Below are 20225 nucleotides of genomic sequence, written 5' to 3'. Positions count from 1 at the left end.
TGCCACTGGGAGGAAAACTTCTGAACTCTAGTTTGTATCCCTGGGACACTGTCTATTGCCCAGGGATCCTGAACATCTCGAACCCAAGCCTGAGCGAAGAAGGAAAGTCTGCCCCCTACAAAATCCGGTCCTGGATCGGGGGCAGGCCCTTCATGCTGTCTGATTCAATAGCAGGCTTCTTGGATTGTTTTCCTTTATTCCAAGACTGATTGGATCTCCATGAAGGTTTAGACTGTTCCTGCTTGGAGGCGGAAGAGGAAGAATTTCTTTTGAAATTTCAAAAAGGTACAAAAATTACTCTGATGTCCCTTTTGTTTGTTTCTCTTATCCTGAGAGAGAAGATGACCCTTACCTCCCGTAATATCAGAGATTATTTCCATCAAGCCAGGTCCAAACAAGGTCTTCCCCTTGTAAGGAATCGCTAAAAGCTTAGACTTAGAGGATACATCCGCAGACCAAGTTTTTAACCATAAGGCTCAGAGCTAGAACAAAGAAACCTGAAATCTTTGCTCCCAGTTTGATAACTTGAAGGGAAGCATCCGTAATAAAGGAATTAGCCAATTTAAGATCTTTTATCCTATCCTGGATTTCATCCAGGGGAGTGTCTGTCCTAATAGCATCAGAAAACGCATCAAACCAATATGCCGCTGCACTAGTGATAGTAGCAATGCACACAGCTGGCTGCCATTGTAAGCCCTAGTGCACATACATCTTTTTGAGTAACCCCTTTAATTTTTTGTCCATATGATCTTTGAAAGCACAACTATCCTCTATGGGAATAGTAGTTCTCTTAGGTAAGGTGGAAACAGCTCCTTCCGCCTTGGGGACTGTTTGCCAAGCCTCCTTAACCAAGTCGGCTATGGGAAACATCTTTTTAAATATAGGAGATGGAGAAAAAGGGATACCTGGTCTCTCCCACTCCTTAGCAATGATCTCAGAAGCTCGGTCTGGTACTGGAAAAACCTCCATCGAGGAAGGTACCTCAAAATATTTGTTCAGCTTACTGGATTTCTTAGGATTAACGACGAGACTGGAGTCGCTGTCGTACAATATAGCTAAAACCTCCAGAACAGACGGAGGTGTTCTAGCTTAAACCTGAAGGATACAACTTCAGTATCAGCAAGAGGAACTACACTGTCAGAATCTGAAATTTCACCTTCAGATGCTACTACGTTATTCTCCTCCTCAGGTTTCTGGGAGAGGGCATCTGAAATAGCAACAACTGCGTCAGAAACCTCGCTTACTGAATGTCTGATTTTCCTCTTACGCTTTCCCTGCAACATTGGAAAAGCAGACAACGCATTTGAAACTGCAGAAGACATGAGAGAAGCGATGTCTTTTAAAGTAACTCCAGCGGGAGCTAGAGAGGAAGCGCAGGGCACTGCATGTGAGGGCGGTTAAATTTGGGACGCTTGAGGAGAAAGCTGCGGCATATATTGAACATTGTCATTAGATTTCTGAACAGCATCCTCTTTAGAAAATGTTGGCTCAGAAAAAAAAAAGTCTATCCCTGTAGCTTAAAGTTCTATCAATACATGAAGAACAGAAAGGGATTGGTGGTTCCACATTGGCATCAAAACATAAAGAGCAAGTGACACTTTGTAAGGCTTCTTGGTCCATTCTAACTCACAATTAAACAATTTAACATAAAGATTAAAATTGTATTAATAAAATTCAAAAGCATAAAAAAACGTTACTGTCCCTTTAAATAATAAACTAACTTCTTTACTCCGTTTAAACAATTTTTGATTAGAGAGGCTTAAAAAGCCAAAATAACCCTGCAAACACCTCTACGCCTCAGCAACACTTTGCTGAGGTGCCTACCTCCTCTGAGCAGGAGCTGTTTCTTCACGTAACCTGGCAGCAGTCGCAACAGTCGGTCTCCGGTGTAAAACACGCATCTATTATCAGAGATGCGTAATATGACAGGAAAAACATCCAACTTCAATCTACAATGGAGCGGAGTGAACAGAAAGGGCGCACAATCACTTGCGGCTTCCTGAAGTACCTCCCATCATGGGCGTGCCAATAAGAAATCTCCCGGTCGGCTATTATAAGTTATAAAACCGCCGGGAGATGTGAAACCACTGCTCTTATTAAAACCAGCCCCAGTGCCTGTGTCTAAGCTGCCCATAGTGTCCCTGATGCTCCTAATAGAATCTATGTCTCTATAAAGAGCTAATAAAATGAGGTCTGTCCCATTTAAATAAATAAAGTGCCCAACCTTTTTCTGAGTCTTTCTTACCCCCAGAAATAAAGCCAGCACTTACCTCATTCTGCCTAACAGCAAGGCAGTTCCCAGGTTTGAGAGGTCCTCTCCCTCACATGGACCTGTGAAATAAATGAAAATCCCGAGTAAGTATCCCTCAGGTTTTCAGGGTTAGGGTAACATCAATATATGGGAGGCGGAGTGAGAATATGTCCCACAAGTTCCCATTGCTCTAAAGCCACCACTGCTCTACTGAAGAGACTGATATGGACTACAGCTACACCCTAGGACAAAGCAGCACAATCTTGTACTACTTTAAAAATAAACTCTTGATTGAAGAATCTTTTCTAACACCTAACTTTACCACCTCCTTGCTCTTAACGTAGGCAAAGAGAATGACTGGTTTGGGAGGGAAGGGAGGTGATATTTAACAGCTTTGCTGTGGTGCTCTTTGCAGCTTCCTGCTGGGCAGGAGTGATATTTACAATAGTAATTAGATAATCCGTGGACTCATCGTGTCATTAAAAATACATTTTCTTTTGAAGTGGGTAGTGGAGTGGGGGTATTTGAATTTATATGCATATTAAAAAGTTATAGCGCATCTTCATTACAACTGAATAAAACTCCATCTAAAATATCCCTAACCTTCCAGATCTGATTTAAAACAGCAGTTTACAATCACTTCAAGCATTATTTACATATTAAGAACCATGGCCCACATAAAAGAAAAAAAACTTTAAGGTGGTGGTTATTCTGCTCACCTGGCTGATTGTACTGATCTTCATAGGCATCCAACCAGTAAAATCTAAATATCTGATCACCATCTGCTCCAGTAACTAAAGGGAGAAGGTTTGAGTCTACTTGAACATCTGCACTCACTGAACTGCTCTCTTCTGGCATTTGGTCCCAACAAGTTTGACCCAAAGTAGAGGAGCTATTAAAAAAACAAAAACAAAAAAACACGAGAGAGAGAGTTAACTGCATTTAGTCCAGAAATCTATATAGTTGCAATCAGGATATATTTGAGGTAATATCAATTTAAATCAGAAGTCAGTAAGAAAGTTTAATTATATCATAGTTTTTTACATAAAGGTTTCAATTTTAGAATTATGTTCCAGATTATTTTTCAAGTTATATCAGAAAATTACATTATATGCCATTAGAAATACATAGATAATGAAATTATGAGGTGAACTATCAAAAGTTTAAAAGGGACAGTCTAATCAAAATGAAACATTCATGATCCAGATAGGACATGCAATGTTAAACAGCTTTCCAATTTACTTTTATCATCCAATTTGCTTTATTCGCTTGGTATTCTTAGTTGAAAGCTAAACCTAGGAAAGCTCATATGCTAATTTCTAAGCCCTTGAAAGACACCTTATCTGAATGCATTACAGTTTTTACAGCTAGAGAGTGTTAGTTCATGTATGCCATTTAGATTACATTGTGCTCACACCCATTAAGGCACTAATTGGCTAAAATACAAGTCTGCAGACTACCCCCTTATTTCACTTATTTTGACAGAGGCTTAGATACAAGGTAATCATAGGGGTAAAAAGCGGCGGAAAAAGGAGCCTGGTGTATCTGGATGCGCTGCGAAGGCTACAGGAGCAAAGTAACAATCTGCGGCGTAAATTTGGCTTGAGGACAACACACAGAGTGACACAACTTACCTGGTGAATTAACATACAATGCAACACATATTAAGAACACATATATAGAACACTGCACGTGTTGTGCATCCAGATACACCAGCCTCCTTTTCCGCCGCTGTTCTACAGTCATCTCCACACACTGCTCTGCAGCCAGGCTAAGCTTTCGCGCAGCCTCTGACAAATGCAGTTGCATGGCAAAGTCCCTCTCCAAACGGTCTAATTGTACTTCCTGAGGGCGTGATAGGGGCACAGACCCACATCACATCGCCGCCTGCCCGGCACTCACTGCCTCTCATTCTCTGTAACACACAGCGCACAGCATGGATGAGAGGCAGTGAGTGCCGGGTACGAACAGCTAGAGAGCTGAAATTGCGGCCGTGGGGATGAATGAGGGAGATAGTGAAGTGAGGGGGGTGCCATATGAGTGTCTCACTGAACTGAATGAAGGGAGACACAGGAGCGCGCAGGGACGAAAGGAAAGGATCCTGTACTAGTGGGAGCTTTTGGGAGGAGTCAGAGAAGGAGGGGTTAGGCGGCCATTTCAAAACAGACAGATGAGATCTAGTAAGTGCATTTTCTGCCAAAGTTTATTTATATGAAAATTGGGCTACAGTTTACTGTAGCAATCGTTATTTAACTAATCTAAATAAGTTACAGTAATTTTTGGGTTGACTGTCCCTTTAAAGGAAAAGCCCAAAGCAAATAGTACCAAGTCATTAGTATTATAATTTGGCTAAGTTAACAGATCTATGTGGAACATATTTCACACATAGGGATTGTGTATTGAAGGCAGCGGTTGCCTGATGTACATTTTGGCGTAGCTTTTTCAAAGGCAAACAGGATGTAGGGTTACCTACCCTTATATAGCATATGGTGGCCAATAAGAATTAAGTATTGTGTACACACCCCTATCTTAGCTTATCCGATAAAGTGATGAACCAATTAGCCATCCAGTCACGTGAACATGTCACGTGATTACAGAGGATGACATCAGTGAGGGGGTGTTTATAATGCACAAATCACAGGACATGGGTATGCTAGATTACACAGTAAACATTGTCAGAGCTTATTGTGAAATAAATCCCATATTTGGTTATCACATAATAAACCACATAATCTCATTACATGTCATTGATGTTAGTAGCAGTCACACATGTGTGGCTATGGCAAACACCCTATAGCAGTTTTGAACAAATAACACTGGTGTGAAAGTTACTCATACAATATATATGAAACCATACAGCATAGATTGCTGCAAATGTTAGGCAGGTATTATGACTAATCAACATACATTAAACATGCACAAGTATATATCTGTACATGGGAACATAATGTTATTTAACCAGTGTTTATATATGCATTTAATACGACATAAAAAAGTAGCACAAGATATTGTTGGAGCCCAATATTGTATAGGTATACCCCGCTCATACAGCGGGTTAGGGACCGGAGCCCCGCTGTAAAGTGAAAACATAATTTATGCTTACCTGATAAATTTATTTCTCTTGTAGTGTAGTCAGTCCACGGGTCATCCATTACTTATGGAATATATATCTCTTCCTAACAGGAAGCTGCAAGAGGATCACCCAAGCAGAGCTGCTATATAGCTCCTCCCCTCACATGTCATATTCAGTCATTCGACCAAAACCAGACGAGAAAGGAGAAACCATAGGGTGCAGTGATGACTGGAGTTTAATTAAAATTTAGATCTGCCTTAAAGACAGGGCGGGCCGTGGACTGACTACACTACAAGAGAAATAAATTTATCAGGTAAGCATAAATTATGTTTTCTCTTGTTAAGTGTAGTCAGTCCACAGGTCATTCATTACTTATGGAATACCAATACCAAAGCTAAAGTACACGGATGAAGGGAGGGACAAGGCAGGAACATTAAACAGAAGGAACCACTGCCTGAAGTACCTTTCTCCCAAAAATAGCCTCCGAAGAAGCAAAAGTGTCAAATTTGTAAAATTTTTAAAAAGTGTGAAGTGAAGACCAAGTTGCAGCCTTGCAAATCTGTTCAACAGAGGCCTCATTTTTAAAGGCCCAGGTGGAAGCCACAGCTCTAGTAGAATGATCTGTAATCCTTTCAGGAGGCTGCTGTCCAGCAGTCTCATAGGCTAAACGTATTATGCTACGAAGCCAAAAAGAGAGAGAGGTAGCCGAAGCCTTTTGACCTCTTCTCTGTCCAGAGTAAACGACAAACAGGGAAGAAGTTTGACGAAAATCTTTAGTTGCCTGCAAATAGAACTTCAGGGCACGGACTACGTCCAGATTATGCAAAAGTCGTTCCTTCTTTGAAGAAGGGTTAGGACACAGTGATGGAACAACAATCTCTTGATTGATATTCCTGTTAGTAACTACCTTAGGTAAGAATCCAGGTTTAGTATGCAGAACTACCTTGTCTGAATGAAAAATCAGATAAGGAGAATCACAATGTAAGGCAGATAACTCAGAGACTCTTCGAGCCGAGGAAATAGCCATCAAAAACAGAACCTTCCAGGATAACAGCTTGATATCAATGGAATGAAGGGGTTCAAATGGAACGCCTTGAAGAACGTTAAGAACTAAGTTTAAGCTCCACGGCGGAGCAACAGTCTTAAACACAGGCTTAATCCTAGCTAAAGCCTGACAAAAAGCCTGAACGTCTGGAACTTCAGCCAGACGTTTGTGTAGAAGAATAGACAGAGCAGAAATCTGTCCCTTTAACGAACTAGCAGATAAGCCCTTTTCTAAACCCTCTTGTAGAAAGGACAATATCCTAGGAATCCTAACCTTACTCCATGAGTAACACTTGGATTCGCACCAATATAAATATTTACGCCATATCTTATGGTAAATTTTTCTGGTAACAGGCTTCCTAGCCTGTATTAAGGTATCAATAACCGACTCCGAGAAGCCACGCTTTGATAGAATCAAGCGTTCAATCTCCATGCAGTCAGCCTCAGAGAAATTAGATTTGGATAGTTGAAAGGACCCTGAATTAGAAGGTCCTACCTCAGAGGCAGAGACCACGGTGGACAGGACGACATGTCCACTAGGTCTGCATACCAGGTCCTGCGTGGCCACGCAGGCGCTATCAGAATCACCAAAGCTCTCTCCTGTTTGATCTTGGCAATCAAACGAGGAAGCATCGGAAATGGTGGAAACACATAAGCCATGTTGAAGACCCAAGGGGCTGTCAGAGCATCTATCAGCACTGCTCCCGGGTCCCTGGACCTGGATACGTAACAAGGAAGCTTGGCGTTCTGGCGAGACGCCATGAGATCCAGATCTGGTTTGCCCCAACGATGAATCAGTTGAGCAAAGACCTCCGGATGAAGTTCCCACTCCCCCGGATGAAAAGTCTGGCGACTTAGAAAATCCGCCTCTCAGTTCTCCACGCCTGGGATGTAAATCGCTGACAGGTGGCAAGAGTGAGACTCTGCCCAGCGAATTATCTTTGAGACTTCCAACATCGCTAGGGAACTTCTGGTTCCCCCTTGATGGTTGATGTAAGCCACAGTCGTGATGTTGTCCGACTGAAATCTGATGAACCTCAGAGTTGCTAACTGAGGCCAAGCTAGGAGAGCATTGAATATTGCTCTTAATTCCAGAATATTTATTGGGAGGAGTTTCTACTCCTGAGTCCATAATCCCTGAGCCTTCAGGGAGTTCCAGACTGCGCCCCAGCCTAGAAGGCTGGCGTCTGTTGTTACAAGCGTCCAATCTGGCCTGCGAAAGGTCATCCCCTTGGACAGATGTGGCCGAGAAAGCCACCATAGAAGAGAATCTCTGGTCTCTTGATCCAGATTTAGTAGGGGGGACAAATCTGAGTAATCCCCGTTCCACTGACTTAGCATGCACAATTGCAGCGTTCTGAGATGCAGGCGCGCAAATGGTACTATGTCCATTGCCGCTACCATTAAGCCGATTACTTCCATGCACTGAGCTACTGACGGGTGTGGAATGGAATGAAGGACACGGCAAGCATTTAGAAGTTTTGATAACCTGGCCTCTGTCAGGTAAATTTTCATCTCTACAGAATCTATAAGAGTCCCTAGAAAGGGAACCCTTGTAAGTGGTGATAGAGAACTCTTCCACGTTCACCTTCCACCCATGCGACCTCAGAAATGCCAGAACTATCTCTGTATGAGACTTGGCAGTTTGAAAACTTGACGCTTGTATCAGAATGTCGTCTAGGTACGGAGTCACCGCTATGCCTCGTGGTCTTAGTACCGCCAGAAGTGAGCCCAGAACTTTTGTAAAGATTCTTGGAGCCTTAGCTAATCCGAAGGGAAGAGCTACAAACTGGTAATGCCTGTCTAGGAAAGCAAATCATAGGTACCGATAATGATCCTTGTGAATCGGTATGTGAAGGTAGGCATCCTTTAAGTCCACTGTGGTCATGTACTGACCCTCTTGGATCATGGGAAGGATGGTTCGAATAGTTTCCATTTTGAATGATGGAACTCTTAGGAATTTGTTTAGGATTTTTAAGTCCAAGATTGGTCTGAAGGTTCCCTCTTTCTTGGGAACCACAAATAGATTTGAATAGAATCCTTGCCCGTGTTCCGTCTGCGGAACTGGGTGGATCACCCCCATTAGTAAGAGGTCTTGTACACAGCGTAGAAACGCCTCTTTCTTTATTTGGTTTGCTGATAACCTTGAAAGATGAAATCTCCCTCGTGGAGGAGAAGTTTTGAAGTCCAGGAGATATCCCTGAGATATGATCTCCAACGCCCAGGGATCCTGGACATCTTTTGCCCAAGCCTGGGCGAAGAGAGAAAGTCTGCCCCCCACTAGATCCGTTTCCGGATAGGGGGCCCTCTCTTCATGCTGTCTTAGGGGCAGCAGCAGGTTTCTTGGCCTGCTTGCCCTTGTTCCAGGACTGGTTAACTTTCCAGCCCTGCCTGTAACGAGCAACAGCTCCTTCCTGTTTTGGAGCGGAGGAAGTTGATGCTGCTCCTGCCTTGAAGTTACGAAAGGCATGAAAATTAGACTGTTTGGCCTTTGATTTGGCCCTGTCCTGAGGTAGAGCATGGCCCTTACCTCCCGTAATGTCAGCTATAATTTCTTTCAAGCCGGGCCCGAATAAGGTCTGCCCTTTGAAAGGAATATTAAGCAATTTAGATTTAGAAGTCACGTCAGCTGACCAGGATTTAAGCCATAGCGCTCTGCGCGCTTGGATGGCGAATCCGGAGTTCTTAGCCATAAGTTTGGTTAAATGTACGACGGCATCAGAAACAAATGCGTTAGCTAGCTTAAGTGCTTTAAGCTTGTTCATAATTTCATCCAATGGAGCTGTGCGAATGGCCTCTTCCAGAGACTCAAACCAGAATGCCGCCGCAGCAGTGACAGGCGCAATGCATGCAAGGGGCTGTAAGATAAAACCTTGTTGAACAAACATTTTCTTAAGGTAACCCTCTAATTTCTTATCCATTGGATCTGAAAAGGCACAACTATCCTCCACCGGGATAGTGGTACGCTTAGCTAAAGTAGAAACTGCTCCCTCCACCTTAGGGACCGTCTGCCATAAGTCTCGTGTGGTGGCGTCTATAGGAAACATTTTCCTAAATATGGGAGGAGGGGAAAAAGGCACACCAGGTCTATTCCACTCCTTGCTAATAATCTCTGTAAGCCTTTTAGGTATAGGAAACACGTCCGTACACACCGGTACCGCATAGTATCTATCCAACCTAAATAATTTTTCTGGAATTGCAACCGTGTTACAATCATTCAGAGCCGCTAATACCTCCCCTAGCAATATGCGGAGGTTCTCAAGCTTAAATTTAAAATTAGAAATCTCTGAATCCAGTCTCCCTGGATCAGATCCGTCACCCACAGAATGAAGCTCTCCGTCTTCATGTTCTGCAAACTGTGACGCAGTATCTGACATGGCTCTCACCTCATCCGCGCGCTCTGTCCTTAACCCAGAGCTATCGCGCTTGCCTCTTAATTCTGGCAATTTAGATAATACTTCTGTCATAACAGTAGCCATGTCTTGCAAAGTGATTTGTAAGGGCCTCCCTGATGTACTTGGCGCCACAAAATCACGCACCTCCTGAGCGGGAGGCGAAGGTACTGACACGTGAGGAGAGTTAGTCGGCATAACTTCCCCCTCGTTGTCTAGTGATAATTTCTTTACATGTAAAGATTGACTTTTATTTAAAGTAACATCAATGCAATTAGTACACAAATTTCTATTGGGCTCCACATTGGCCTTTAAACATAGTGAACAAAGAGATTCATCTGTGTCAGACATGTTTAAACAGACTAGCAATGAGACTAGCAAGCTTGGAAATACTTTTCTAAATAAATTTACCAGCAATATAAAAAACGCTACTGTGCCTTTAAGAAGCACAAAAAGCTGTCACAGTTGAAATAACAATGAACCAAAATAGTTATAGCTACCAATTTTTCACAGTAAATGTATTAAGTTAGCAAAGGATTGCACCCACCAGCAAATGGATGATTAACCCCTTAATACCCAAAAACGGATAACAATTTAATAATTAACGTTTTTATCACAGTCAAAACACACTGTCACAGGTCTGCTGTGACTGATTACCTCCCTCAAAATGAATTTTGAAGACCCCTGAGCTCTGTAGAGACGATCTGGATCATGTAGGATGAAGTAGACAGATTGTGACTAAAATAGGCCCCTCCCACTCATATTACAACAGTGGGGAAGCTCAGATAACTGTTTCTATGCAGAAAACAAAGATGGCCATGTGGTAAAAATCATGCCCCAATAAGTTTTATCACCAAGTACCTCACAAAAAACGATTAACATGCCAGTAAACGTTTTAAACATACATTTGAAAAGTTATAAAGTGTTAATAAGCCTGCTACCAGTCGCTTTTACTGCAGTTAAGGCTCATACATTATTTCAGTATTAACAGTATTTTCAGAGTCAATTCCATTCCTTAGAAAAATACATTCAGTGTACACACACTCATCAGCCTAATACCAGTCGCTATCACTGCATTTAAGGCTGAACTTACGTTACATTGGTATCAGCAGTATTTTCTCAGTCAATTCCATTCCTCAGAAAAATAATTTACTGCACATACCTCATTTGCAGGGGGGCCCTGCATGCTATTCCCCTTTACTGAAGTTACCTCACTCCTCAGATGAGAACAGCCAGTGGATCTTAGTTACGTCTGCTAAGATCATAGAAAACGCAGGCAGATTCTTCTTCTAATGCTGCCTGAGAACAAACAGCACAATCCGGTGCCATTTAAAATAACAAACTTTTGATTGAAGAAATAAACTAAGTTAAAAAACACCACAGACCTCTCACAGCGACCTATCTTTAGTTAGGCTGCAAGAGAATGACTGAATATGACATGTGAGGGGAGGAGCTATATAGCAGCTCTGCTTGGGTGATCCTCTTGCAGCTTCCTGTTAGGAAGAGATATATATTCCATAAGTAATGGATGACCAGTGGACTGACTACACTTAACAAGAGAAAACCGCCTTAAAGTGAAACAAGGCAGTTTTAGCCTTCTTTTCAATTGCCAGTGTGTTTAAAGACTTGAAAACAAGTTTGAACTAACAAATATTAGGGGTGCAATAGTGCTATGTTTAGTACTAGCACAGCACAGTATTCAATTGGTATTCAATAAATACTGTACCTGTAAAATAGTGACAATTACTGTAGTACAATTTGCCAGACTATAGCACTGAGACACAGATTGCAGTGTAATGCTGTAAACAGAATGAACTAAGCATAACAAAATGGTGCCAGACACTTTTCTCACAATCTCACGATGATTACAGCACTGTTTCAAAACTCTTGGAGTTTGAACTTTAGCTCCACAAAGCGCTGTATTAGTGAAGCGCTGTAAAGTGAGGTATACCTGTACACCCAACAGTGTGGTAGTAACACAGGTAGCTTTTCATAGGAAATCTCCAAACCCATTATTTTCATTCATGCCATTAGGTGTCATAGAAATGAGCCAAAATATCCATTGGCTTTCAGCCTGTAATAACATCTGCTCGATATTACTACCCCGTATCCCTGTTTTGATAACTTGCAGGACGGTCAGTTTTACTGACGGTTTGGCGTTATGATGCCTAAGAAAATGTCTGGCTACTGTTAAGGTTTTACCTTTATTGCCATCCTTAGTGCTATTTTTAATGTTGTTAATATGTTCACCCAGCCGGGTGCGTACCTCTCTTGTTGTGATCTCCACATAGTATTTTTTACACTCACACTGTAAACAGTATATAACATTCTTGGTTCTGCATTTAGCAAAATCTGTCAATTTTTGATACCTTTTGGGAACATCTATTTCTTTGCGGTTATGCATGTATTTACAGAATGAACAGGACCCAGAGCCATGGTTTCCTGAGAAAGCTTTTTTTTGGTTCTTACGTGTGAAGTGGCTTCTCACTAATTTGTTGCTAATAAGTGGAGCTCTTATCCAACTAACTGCCACATATTCCCCAACCACATCTCACAAGTCCTCATCAGTTCTGAAAATATCAGAATGTTTATTCAAAATATTCGTGATTTCTTTGTGTTTTTCATTATAAGTCGTTATAAACCTCACTTTCAGATCAAAACCAGTGGTTTTGATTTTAGTTACTAGTAGGTTCTCTCTGTTCGCGTGTAGCGCTCTATGGAATGCTTTTTTAATAACCTTACAAGTATAACCACTGGTTTTAAGTCTGGCTCTTAGTTCTTTGGATCGTAAGAAAAATGCGTTGAGGTCTGAGCATCATGTTTACTGTGTAATCTAACACACCCATGCCCTGTAATTCGTGCATTAGAAAACGCCCCCTCACTGATGTCATCCTCTAATCACGTGACATGTTCACGTGAATGGATGGACCAATTGGTTCATCACTTTATCGGATAGGCTAAGATAGGGGTGTGTACACAATACCCCATTCTGATTGGCCACCATATGCTATATAAGGGTTGGTAACCCTACATCCTGTTCGCCTTTGAAAAAGCAACGGCGAAATTTACATCAGGCGACCGCTGCCTTCAATACACAATCCCTGTGTGTGAAATATGTTCCACATAGATCTGTTAACTTAGCCTAATTACTACTACTTGCTTTGGGCTTTTCCCTTAAATATTATTTAGTGTTATATTAGTATTGTCCATGTGTGTGAAATTTGTGCTACAATCGGATTAGGCTAACTATACTGGGTTTGTCTCTGTGTATATCTATCTGGGACGAAAGGAAAGGATCCTGTACTAGTGGGAGCTTTTGGGAGACGTCAGAGAAGGAGGGGTCAGACGGCCATTTCAAAACGGCCAGATGAGATCTAATAAGTGTATTTTCTGCCAAAGTTTTAGATGAAAATTGGGCTACAGTTTACTGTAAAGATTGTTATTTAACTAATCTAAATAAGTTACAGTAATTTTTGGGTTGACTGTCCCTTTAAATATTAGTGTTATATTGGTATTGTCCGTGTGTGTGTGTGTGTGTGTGTGTGAACTGTGTGCCACACTCTGATTAAGCTAACTATACTGGGTTTATTTAACTAATCTAGATAAGTTGCAGTAATTTTTGGGTTGACTGTCCCTTTAAATATTATTTAGTGTTATATTGGTATTGTCCGTGTGTGTGAACTGTGTGCCACACTCGGGTTAGGTTAACTATACTGGGTTTGTCTCTGTGTATATCTCTCGGGCCTGTTTGCTTTATATGTAATTAGGACTGTGTCCCCTCTATTTTAGTGGTTGAATTGTTCATACAGTTTTACATATCCGTTTATGTGAAAATTGTTCCACATTCGATTAGGCCAGTAACTCAGAGTCTATATATAGGCACCCCCTACATGTTTGGACAGTGTCCACTTAATAGACTAATATATGCGCATATATAATATTAGGGGACCCTATATTCATCCCAGTATTTAACTACCAGTGATATAAACACTTTTTGGGTGGTCGTTTGTAGGTATCCATCTGTACCGTTTTTAACACTATATGTTTGTGTTATCCGTCTCCTACGGATTTTTATATTTTTTTGATCGTTATTAAAAAGTTATATTTTAATGATAGGGGTCCCTACCTCCCCATACTCTCTATAAGCGAGTGCTGCTATAGGTGCTTCTTTTCCATTTATATTCACTCATTACTTTTGGCACTCAGCACCCTCCATAAACTTCCTTTGTGGACTAATATAGGATACTTGCGTTACACACACACTCCTTTTTCCTTGATACAAAACAAAACCTGAACCAAACAGTGAAAACCATGAAAGAAAGTGCTGTCATTACTAAACTGTTCACTCTATTTGGACGTACATGCTCTAAAATTAAAGCGGACAGTCTGCACTTGCACGTAAAGAAAGACCTCTGGGGGGGCGGAGTTAGCCATCCAGCAAGAGAGACGTGTTTGGAGAGTGCTCTCTGCCAGATTCTTTAAAAACATGTAACAAGTGCTTAAAAAGTACTAAAAAACTGCTTACAGAAATTCTTATGGACATTGTAGCTGGCCCTTAAGAGATTAGGAAAGCTGTGAACTAATTACAGGCTCATAGGACGGAGTCACGCAATCCTAACTAAAGGCAGACTTTCCTCTTTATTATCTCTGGAGGCGATACTCAGCTTCATTCTCAAGTGGCCTCCGCTGAGGTCTAGACTTACCGCCTTCTCATTATTGAACCTACTCGGGGACTCACAGCGGCAATACCTAAGCCGCACTGCTGACCGGAGGGGGTTGAGAGTCCGGATTCACTTTGAGTGACACCTGCGCTGACCGAACTCACCCTCCAACGACCCTTCATCTGTTACTGCAGCTGGATCCTGACCGGGAGCTGACAGAGGTCCGTGGGAGGTAAGAGGAGAGAGAGCTGCGCCTTACCTTTTTTGGCGCGAACATCCGCCATCTTTAGACCGGCTCCCCTGCCTCCGCCGACATTGCTCCTGCAGCTAGACCCGACTTGTTACACTGAAAGAGGGTAAGACCGGAGGACATATAGACTAGCTGCAGCCTCTATATATTGTTTTTAGGCACTGACGCTACTCCTGTAATATTTGGCCCTCCAGCACAGCACATAATTAACATTACCCCCCACGTCAAAGCAACATCATAGACCAGTGGTACTGTCACCTGCTGTATTGCTGTTTGGCCATTAATTGGTGTGGCTTGCTCTGAACTACCTGTTGTGTGCCATTGCCCCTGCTGCTACCGGTGGCAGGAGTGTCACATCCAATTAGAGCCTGAGACCTACAAGGGGGATTAGTATTTGCTGGCTGACAGCCAGGTCCACTGCAAAAGAATCCCTTTCTAAGTGATAACTGCAGGGGATCAGGAATAATCTTTTCTGCATTATCATACCAACGAATCTGGGGCCACTTTGCCTTTTACCCTGCCACAGCACATCTCCACACAACCTGAGGTGCCTCATTAAGACCTTTGAAACTAGTTTAACGAGTTGGACTTTCACTAACTTTTACTACTCATAGGGGGTCTGCACATTTACATAGTTTCCAACAACCCAACATAAAGCTGCTCCGCCAGCATTCTTACTTGTTTCTATTGTTTTCTATAACATTAGATGTAAAATGTTATGTGATGCTTGAATGTACTCCGTGTCCTTCCTAATAACAACTAATTTCTCCTGCTAGCAGCACTGTCCGCCATTGTTAGTTCACAACCCGATATTGTCCATAAGGTTCTATAAGTGCCTCTAGTTAAAGCTGATTTATACAGGGTGCATCTAGGGAGACTATTACTATTTGAACAATATTATTTGTCTAACCACTTTTACATCCTGACAGGTTACCTTATTGTCTCACTTATTGCAATTGGTTGTGTAATTTTTTTTTCTATTTTTTTTTTCATGGCGGTAACCCCTTAAGACTCATCCTTTCCGGCCTAGCTAGTCTGGGTTGGTCACTACCACTTCCCCTTTCCCCTTCCGCAAGGTCGTATCCCCTGTCCCCGAGTCGAGAGGGGGCCTTGGTGCTTCAGAAATAACCTGGCCAGCAGCATTGTATATGAATGCATATATGTGATATTTAAAATTTCCTGATAGCAAAATCTCCAACCATTCCTCTCTGTTGTAATACACTTTGAAAACATGTAAACTGCTTTTTGCTCTATGCCGTGACCCCAGTCAGATATAAGCAAATCTTTATAGTGCTGTCCTGTGTCTGCAACTTTCCCTGAAAATCCATGCAAGCCCGCAAAATGCCTCAAACATTTAAAAGAAAACAAAAACCTCTTAATACCCCCAAACGTACAGTAGTGGACCACTTCAGCAATCCCCTCCCTAGATCTCGGGCTGGCTCGGATGAAGAACTTACAGACGCTAGTAGCTCCACTGAGACTACTGGTGAGACTACCCTGTCCCAGGCTGTGGGACGTTCGCTACGGGCAGAAAAGGAAGTTAACAACAATCTTATGGACTCTATCACGGCGCTCCTGGCTTCCCATCATGACTCTCTAGCTAAAAAATTCGAGAAGAGCCATGCAGATTTGAAACGTGACATAGCCTCCATAGGTGAGCGCACAGACATAATAGAGCGCAAGCAGGAGGATTTGATGATAGACCATACCAACTTACTTGGTTATTCCCAGTGCCTAGCTGAACAAATAACGGATTTAGAACTCAAATTGGCTGACTTAGAGGACCGCACCCAACGCAACAATATTCGGGTGAAGGGTATCCCTGAGACTGTCTCCCCACAGGACCTAGAGAAATACCTTTGAGAGTTGTTCACTGCCATCGTGGGCCCAGAGGAAGGGCAAGAGATGATGATCGACCGAGCACACAGGGCATTGAGGCCCAGATCCAGCGAAGGCGAGAAACCTCGAGACGTCATAATTCACCTCCACTATTATACCTTTAGAGACAAACTTCTACGAGCTCTTGCAGGAGGCAGAACTCTCCCAGACCAATTCTCAGAGGTGCAGGTTTACCAAGATCTCTCGCCACATACTCTACAAATACAACGTCATTACCAGACATACGAGATTAATGCGAGACAAAGCAATAAAATACCGTTGGGGGTTTCCCGTCAAACTGCACATAACCAAGGAAGGCCACCAATACACGGTCTCTTCTCCGGAGCAAGCTAGAGAACTCATGCAAAAGTGGGATCTGATGCCACCGGACCCACCTAACTCTCAACAACTACAAAAAGATCCAGAGGTTTAAGGGCTGCTGCTCCAGAGTGGCGACCTCTCCCCCAAAGAGTGGGAAACCCCCAGAAGAAACCTCTGCAACATACGGGAAGGAACACCTTTTCTGGTGATGCCCCCACAGCCCCAAGTACCACATGAACTCTGCTTGGCTTAGCACTCCACACTGAACAAGGGGCAGAGGCCCCCCCTTTCTTCTTTTTTAAGATGAAACTGATACCCCCAACAGGGTTTGCGGATTCAACTGTTCCTAATGGGACCTTGCATGGTGTTTTCGGTCCTTCCTGATCTTTAGTTTCTTCTTATCTCCCTTCTTCTGCTTTCCCTTTTTCTCTTACTTTATGGACTTTTCTCTCTCTTGTGGGAGATAAGTATGAGTTAATATGTTGTAATTACATTTGTTATCGTTAATTATTGTATGTTTATATTTGTAGAGCTGAGAGAAATGTCATTGAGATCGCATAATTATTACAACCATGAGAATAGGTCTCTATTTGATAACGATTCCCGAGTTTTGTGGTACTGCTCAGTAGTGATGAATCTTCCTAGAAGTAAATACATAGCATTACCTCTTAGTAATTTCTGCCTACCACTGTTCTTAATGTGAACTACGGGAAAAGATACTTTATTATCATATTTATGCCACTAATAAGTAGTCAGTTGAAGGGAAGACCACCCTGTAGGACTAATTTATCTAGAAATATTGCTAAAGTTGATATATGTACCAGTTTTCATCTTATGGTTATTATCATGGTTTTACTCTGTGTCTTGTGTTCAACCTTATTGAGATATGAGAACATGTGCCCCCTGTAGAGATGTGTATTTGCCATGCTGACCCGCCATATACTACTAAAGAGACGGTACCCATGACACAGACCGAAGAAACTGGACATTTGTAGACGTTTGACACATGACACAAAATGACTGACTGGGGTCAGGCTCTCTATGCTGACCTCCCCCCCACCTTAATAGTTGTGACCTCTTGCTATTTTTAGTAAGAGCACTCATAGAGATTGTGTATTTTACACATCACTGAGTATCCTGACTGCTACTTAAACAATCCGCGCAGCCCCTTGAGCACGGATAGACCCACCTCTCTCTCCCCCCATCCTCCCCCTCTCTTCTGTTAGTTTCCCTTACCCAGCTTCCCTAGTGCACCCCCCTCTTCCCATGCCACTTCTACTCTACTGGAGACATGGGTTCTCCTAATCATATGACATCTGTAACTGTAGCTACCCTTAATGCCCAGGGCTTGAACTCTCCTACTAAGCGAAGCCTCCTGTCTAACTTCCTAGACACTCACAAACTACATATTGTGTTTCTTCAGGAGACCCATTGGGATAACAAAACTAGACCGTTTCGTACCCCGACACACTACCCCATATGTGAAGCGGCTTCTTTCTCAGAGAAAAAGAGAGGGGTTGCGATCCTGGTCCATAGAGACATAGGTTGTGCCGTAGAATATGTTGACAGGGATCCCGAAGGCAGATACCTGATTTTGGTCTGCTCACTAAATGGGATTTTATACACTCTGGCTTCCATCTACACCCCAAATGTCAAACAGATCCCATTCCTGAGAAAATTTCTACAGAGACTGGGAGAGGTTAGGAGGGGACGTTTATTGATAGGAGGGGACCTTAATCTGGTGTGGGACCCTGCACTAGATAAAAAGACATGCCCCTCTGACCGCAATCTCAATACCCAATCCAACGCGCTGCTCAAGCTTATGTACCAGTTTGGTCTTTATGACATCTGGCGTTGCCTTGCTCCGACCGAGCGTGACTACACACATCACTCTAAGCCACATAACTCCTACTCCAGGATCGATTATCTCTTGTGCGACTCCTGGACTCTAGACCAGTTTTGCTCCCCACAGATAAGACCGTGCCCCTGGTCGGACCATGACCTCGTCAGTGCCAGATGCAATATACTGCGCCCTCCTGACTGCAGGCCGTCTTGGAGATTGCCTGACCATCTTCTCTCGGAAAGAGATGTCCCCCAACTGGTAGAGACAATCTCAGATTTTCTGAGACATAATGATACAGGAGACACGAGCCAGGAAATCCTTTGGGCCACACTTAAAGCTTATCTCAGAGGCCACTTTATCAAGAAAAGTGCGCTGTTGAGGGCTACAAACAAGGTGTCCCTTGCTAAATTGTATGCTGAACTGAGGCAGGCTGAATTAGCCAACAAAAATGACCCAACCCCTGCCTTGGGCGACCGGGTTGGAGTTATTAGAGAGGAAATTAATGAGAGAGAACAGTTGCGTGTTCAAGCAAATTTGCTCCGACTCCGTCAAGTGTACTTCAATAAAGGAAATAAAGCCGATAGGTTATTGGCCCGTAAGCTGCGAGACCGGGCGGTTCAAGCCAGGATCCCCGCGATCTCAACAACGGCAGGCAATGTTCACTCCCCAAAAGATATAGGGAAGGCGTTTGCAGACAATTATACTTCACTGTATAATTTAAATAGAGACTCTTTGGGAGTCTAAACTCGCAGAATAGCGACCCAACAGTTCTTGGAGGGTTTGAAGCTTCCCTCCTTAGATGCAGACGCTGTTGACGACCTTAATACCCCCTTCACCTTGGAGGAGGTCAAAGTGGCCATTTTGGCCTTGAAACCGCATAAAACCCCGGGTCCGGATGGATTCACGGGCCTCTATCGTACCTTTGCCCAGCACTTATCCCCAATTTTACTCCGCCTCTTTGACGCAGTAAGGGAGAGGGGAGCTTTCCTCCCCGAATTTTTGGAGGCTAGTATCCTGACTATTCACAAAGAGGGGAAGGATCCGGTGCTCTGTGAGAGCTACCGGCCTATCTCCCTCATCAATGTGGATGTGAAAGTCTACGCCAAGGTTCTGGCGACTAGGCTTGGAAAACACTTGCCCTCGCTGGTCCATTTGGACCAAGTGGGATTTGTGCAAGGGAGGCAAGGTACGGATAATACCCGTAGACTGCTGAACATTTTCATTGAAGCGGCAGATATGGGACTGCCCCTCCTCACCTTGTCTATAGACGCAGAGAAAGCGTTTGACAGGGTGGGGTGGGAGTATATGTTCTGTACCTTGAAACATTTTGGGATCCCTGAGACGTTCTGTACGGCTATTGCCGCCCTCTACTCCTCCCCGACGGCCGTAATCAAAAGGTATGGGATTTTGCTCCCCTAAAATCGCGATCCGGAATGGGACCAGGCAGGGATGCCCCTTGTCCCCACTCCTTTTTGCGCTGGTGATGGAACCTCTTGCGGAGGCCATTAGAGA

The 20225-nt window shown here is 43.1% G+C and overlaps 1 protein-coding gene across 1 annotated transcript in view; it reads right to left on the bottom strand.

The window, feature by feature from the left end:
* POLA1 (DNA polymerase alpha 1, catalytic subunit) overlaps positions 1-20225 on the bottom strand; it is a 1417985-nt gene that overhangs the window by 1356037 nt on the left and 41723 nt on the right. Inside the window, exon 10 of the mRNA XM_053705268.1 lies at positions 2971-3143. Within this exon, the coding sequence (XP_053561243.1) occupies positions 2971-3143 (173 nt within the window). The remainder of the gene's footprint in view (positions 1-2970; positions 3144-20225) is intronic.

The sequence above is a fragment of the Bombina bombina genome, chromosome 3 (assembly GCF_027579735.1).
Source record: "Bombina bombina isolate aBomBom1 chromosome 3, aBomBom1.pri, whole genome shotgun sequence".
NCBI lineage: Eukaryota > Metazoa > Chordata > Amphibia > Anura > Bombinatoridae > Bombina > Bombina bombina.
This window is presented reverse-complemented; position numbering and strand designations above follow the sequence as displayed.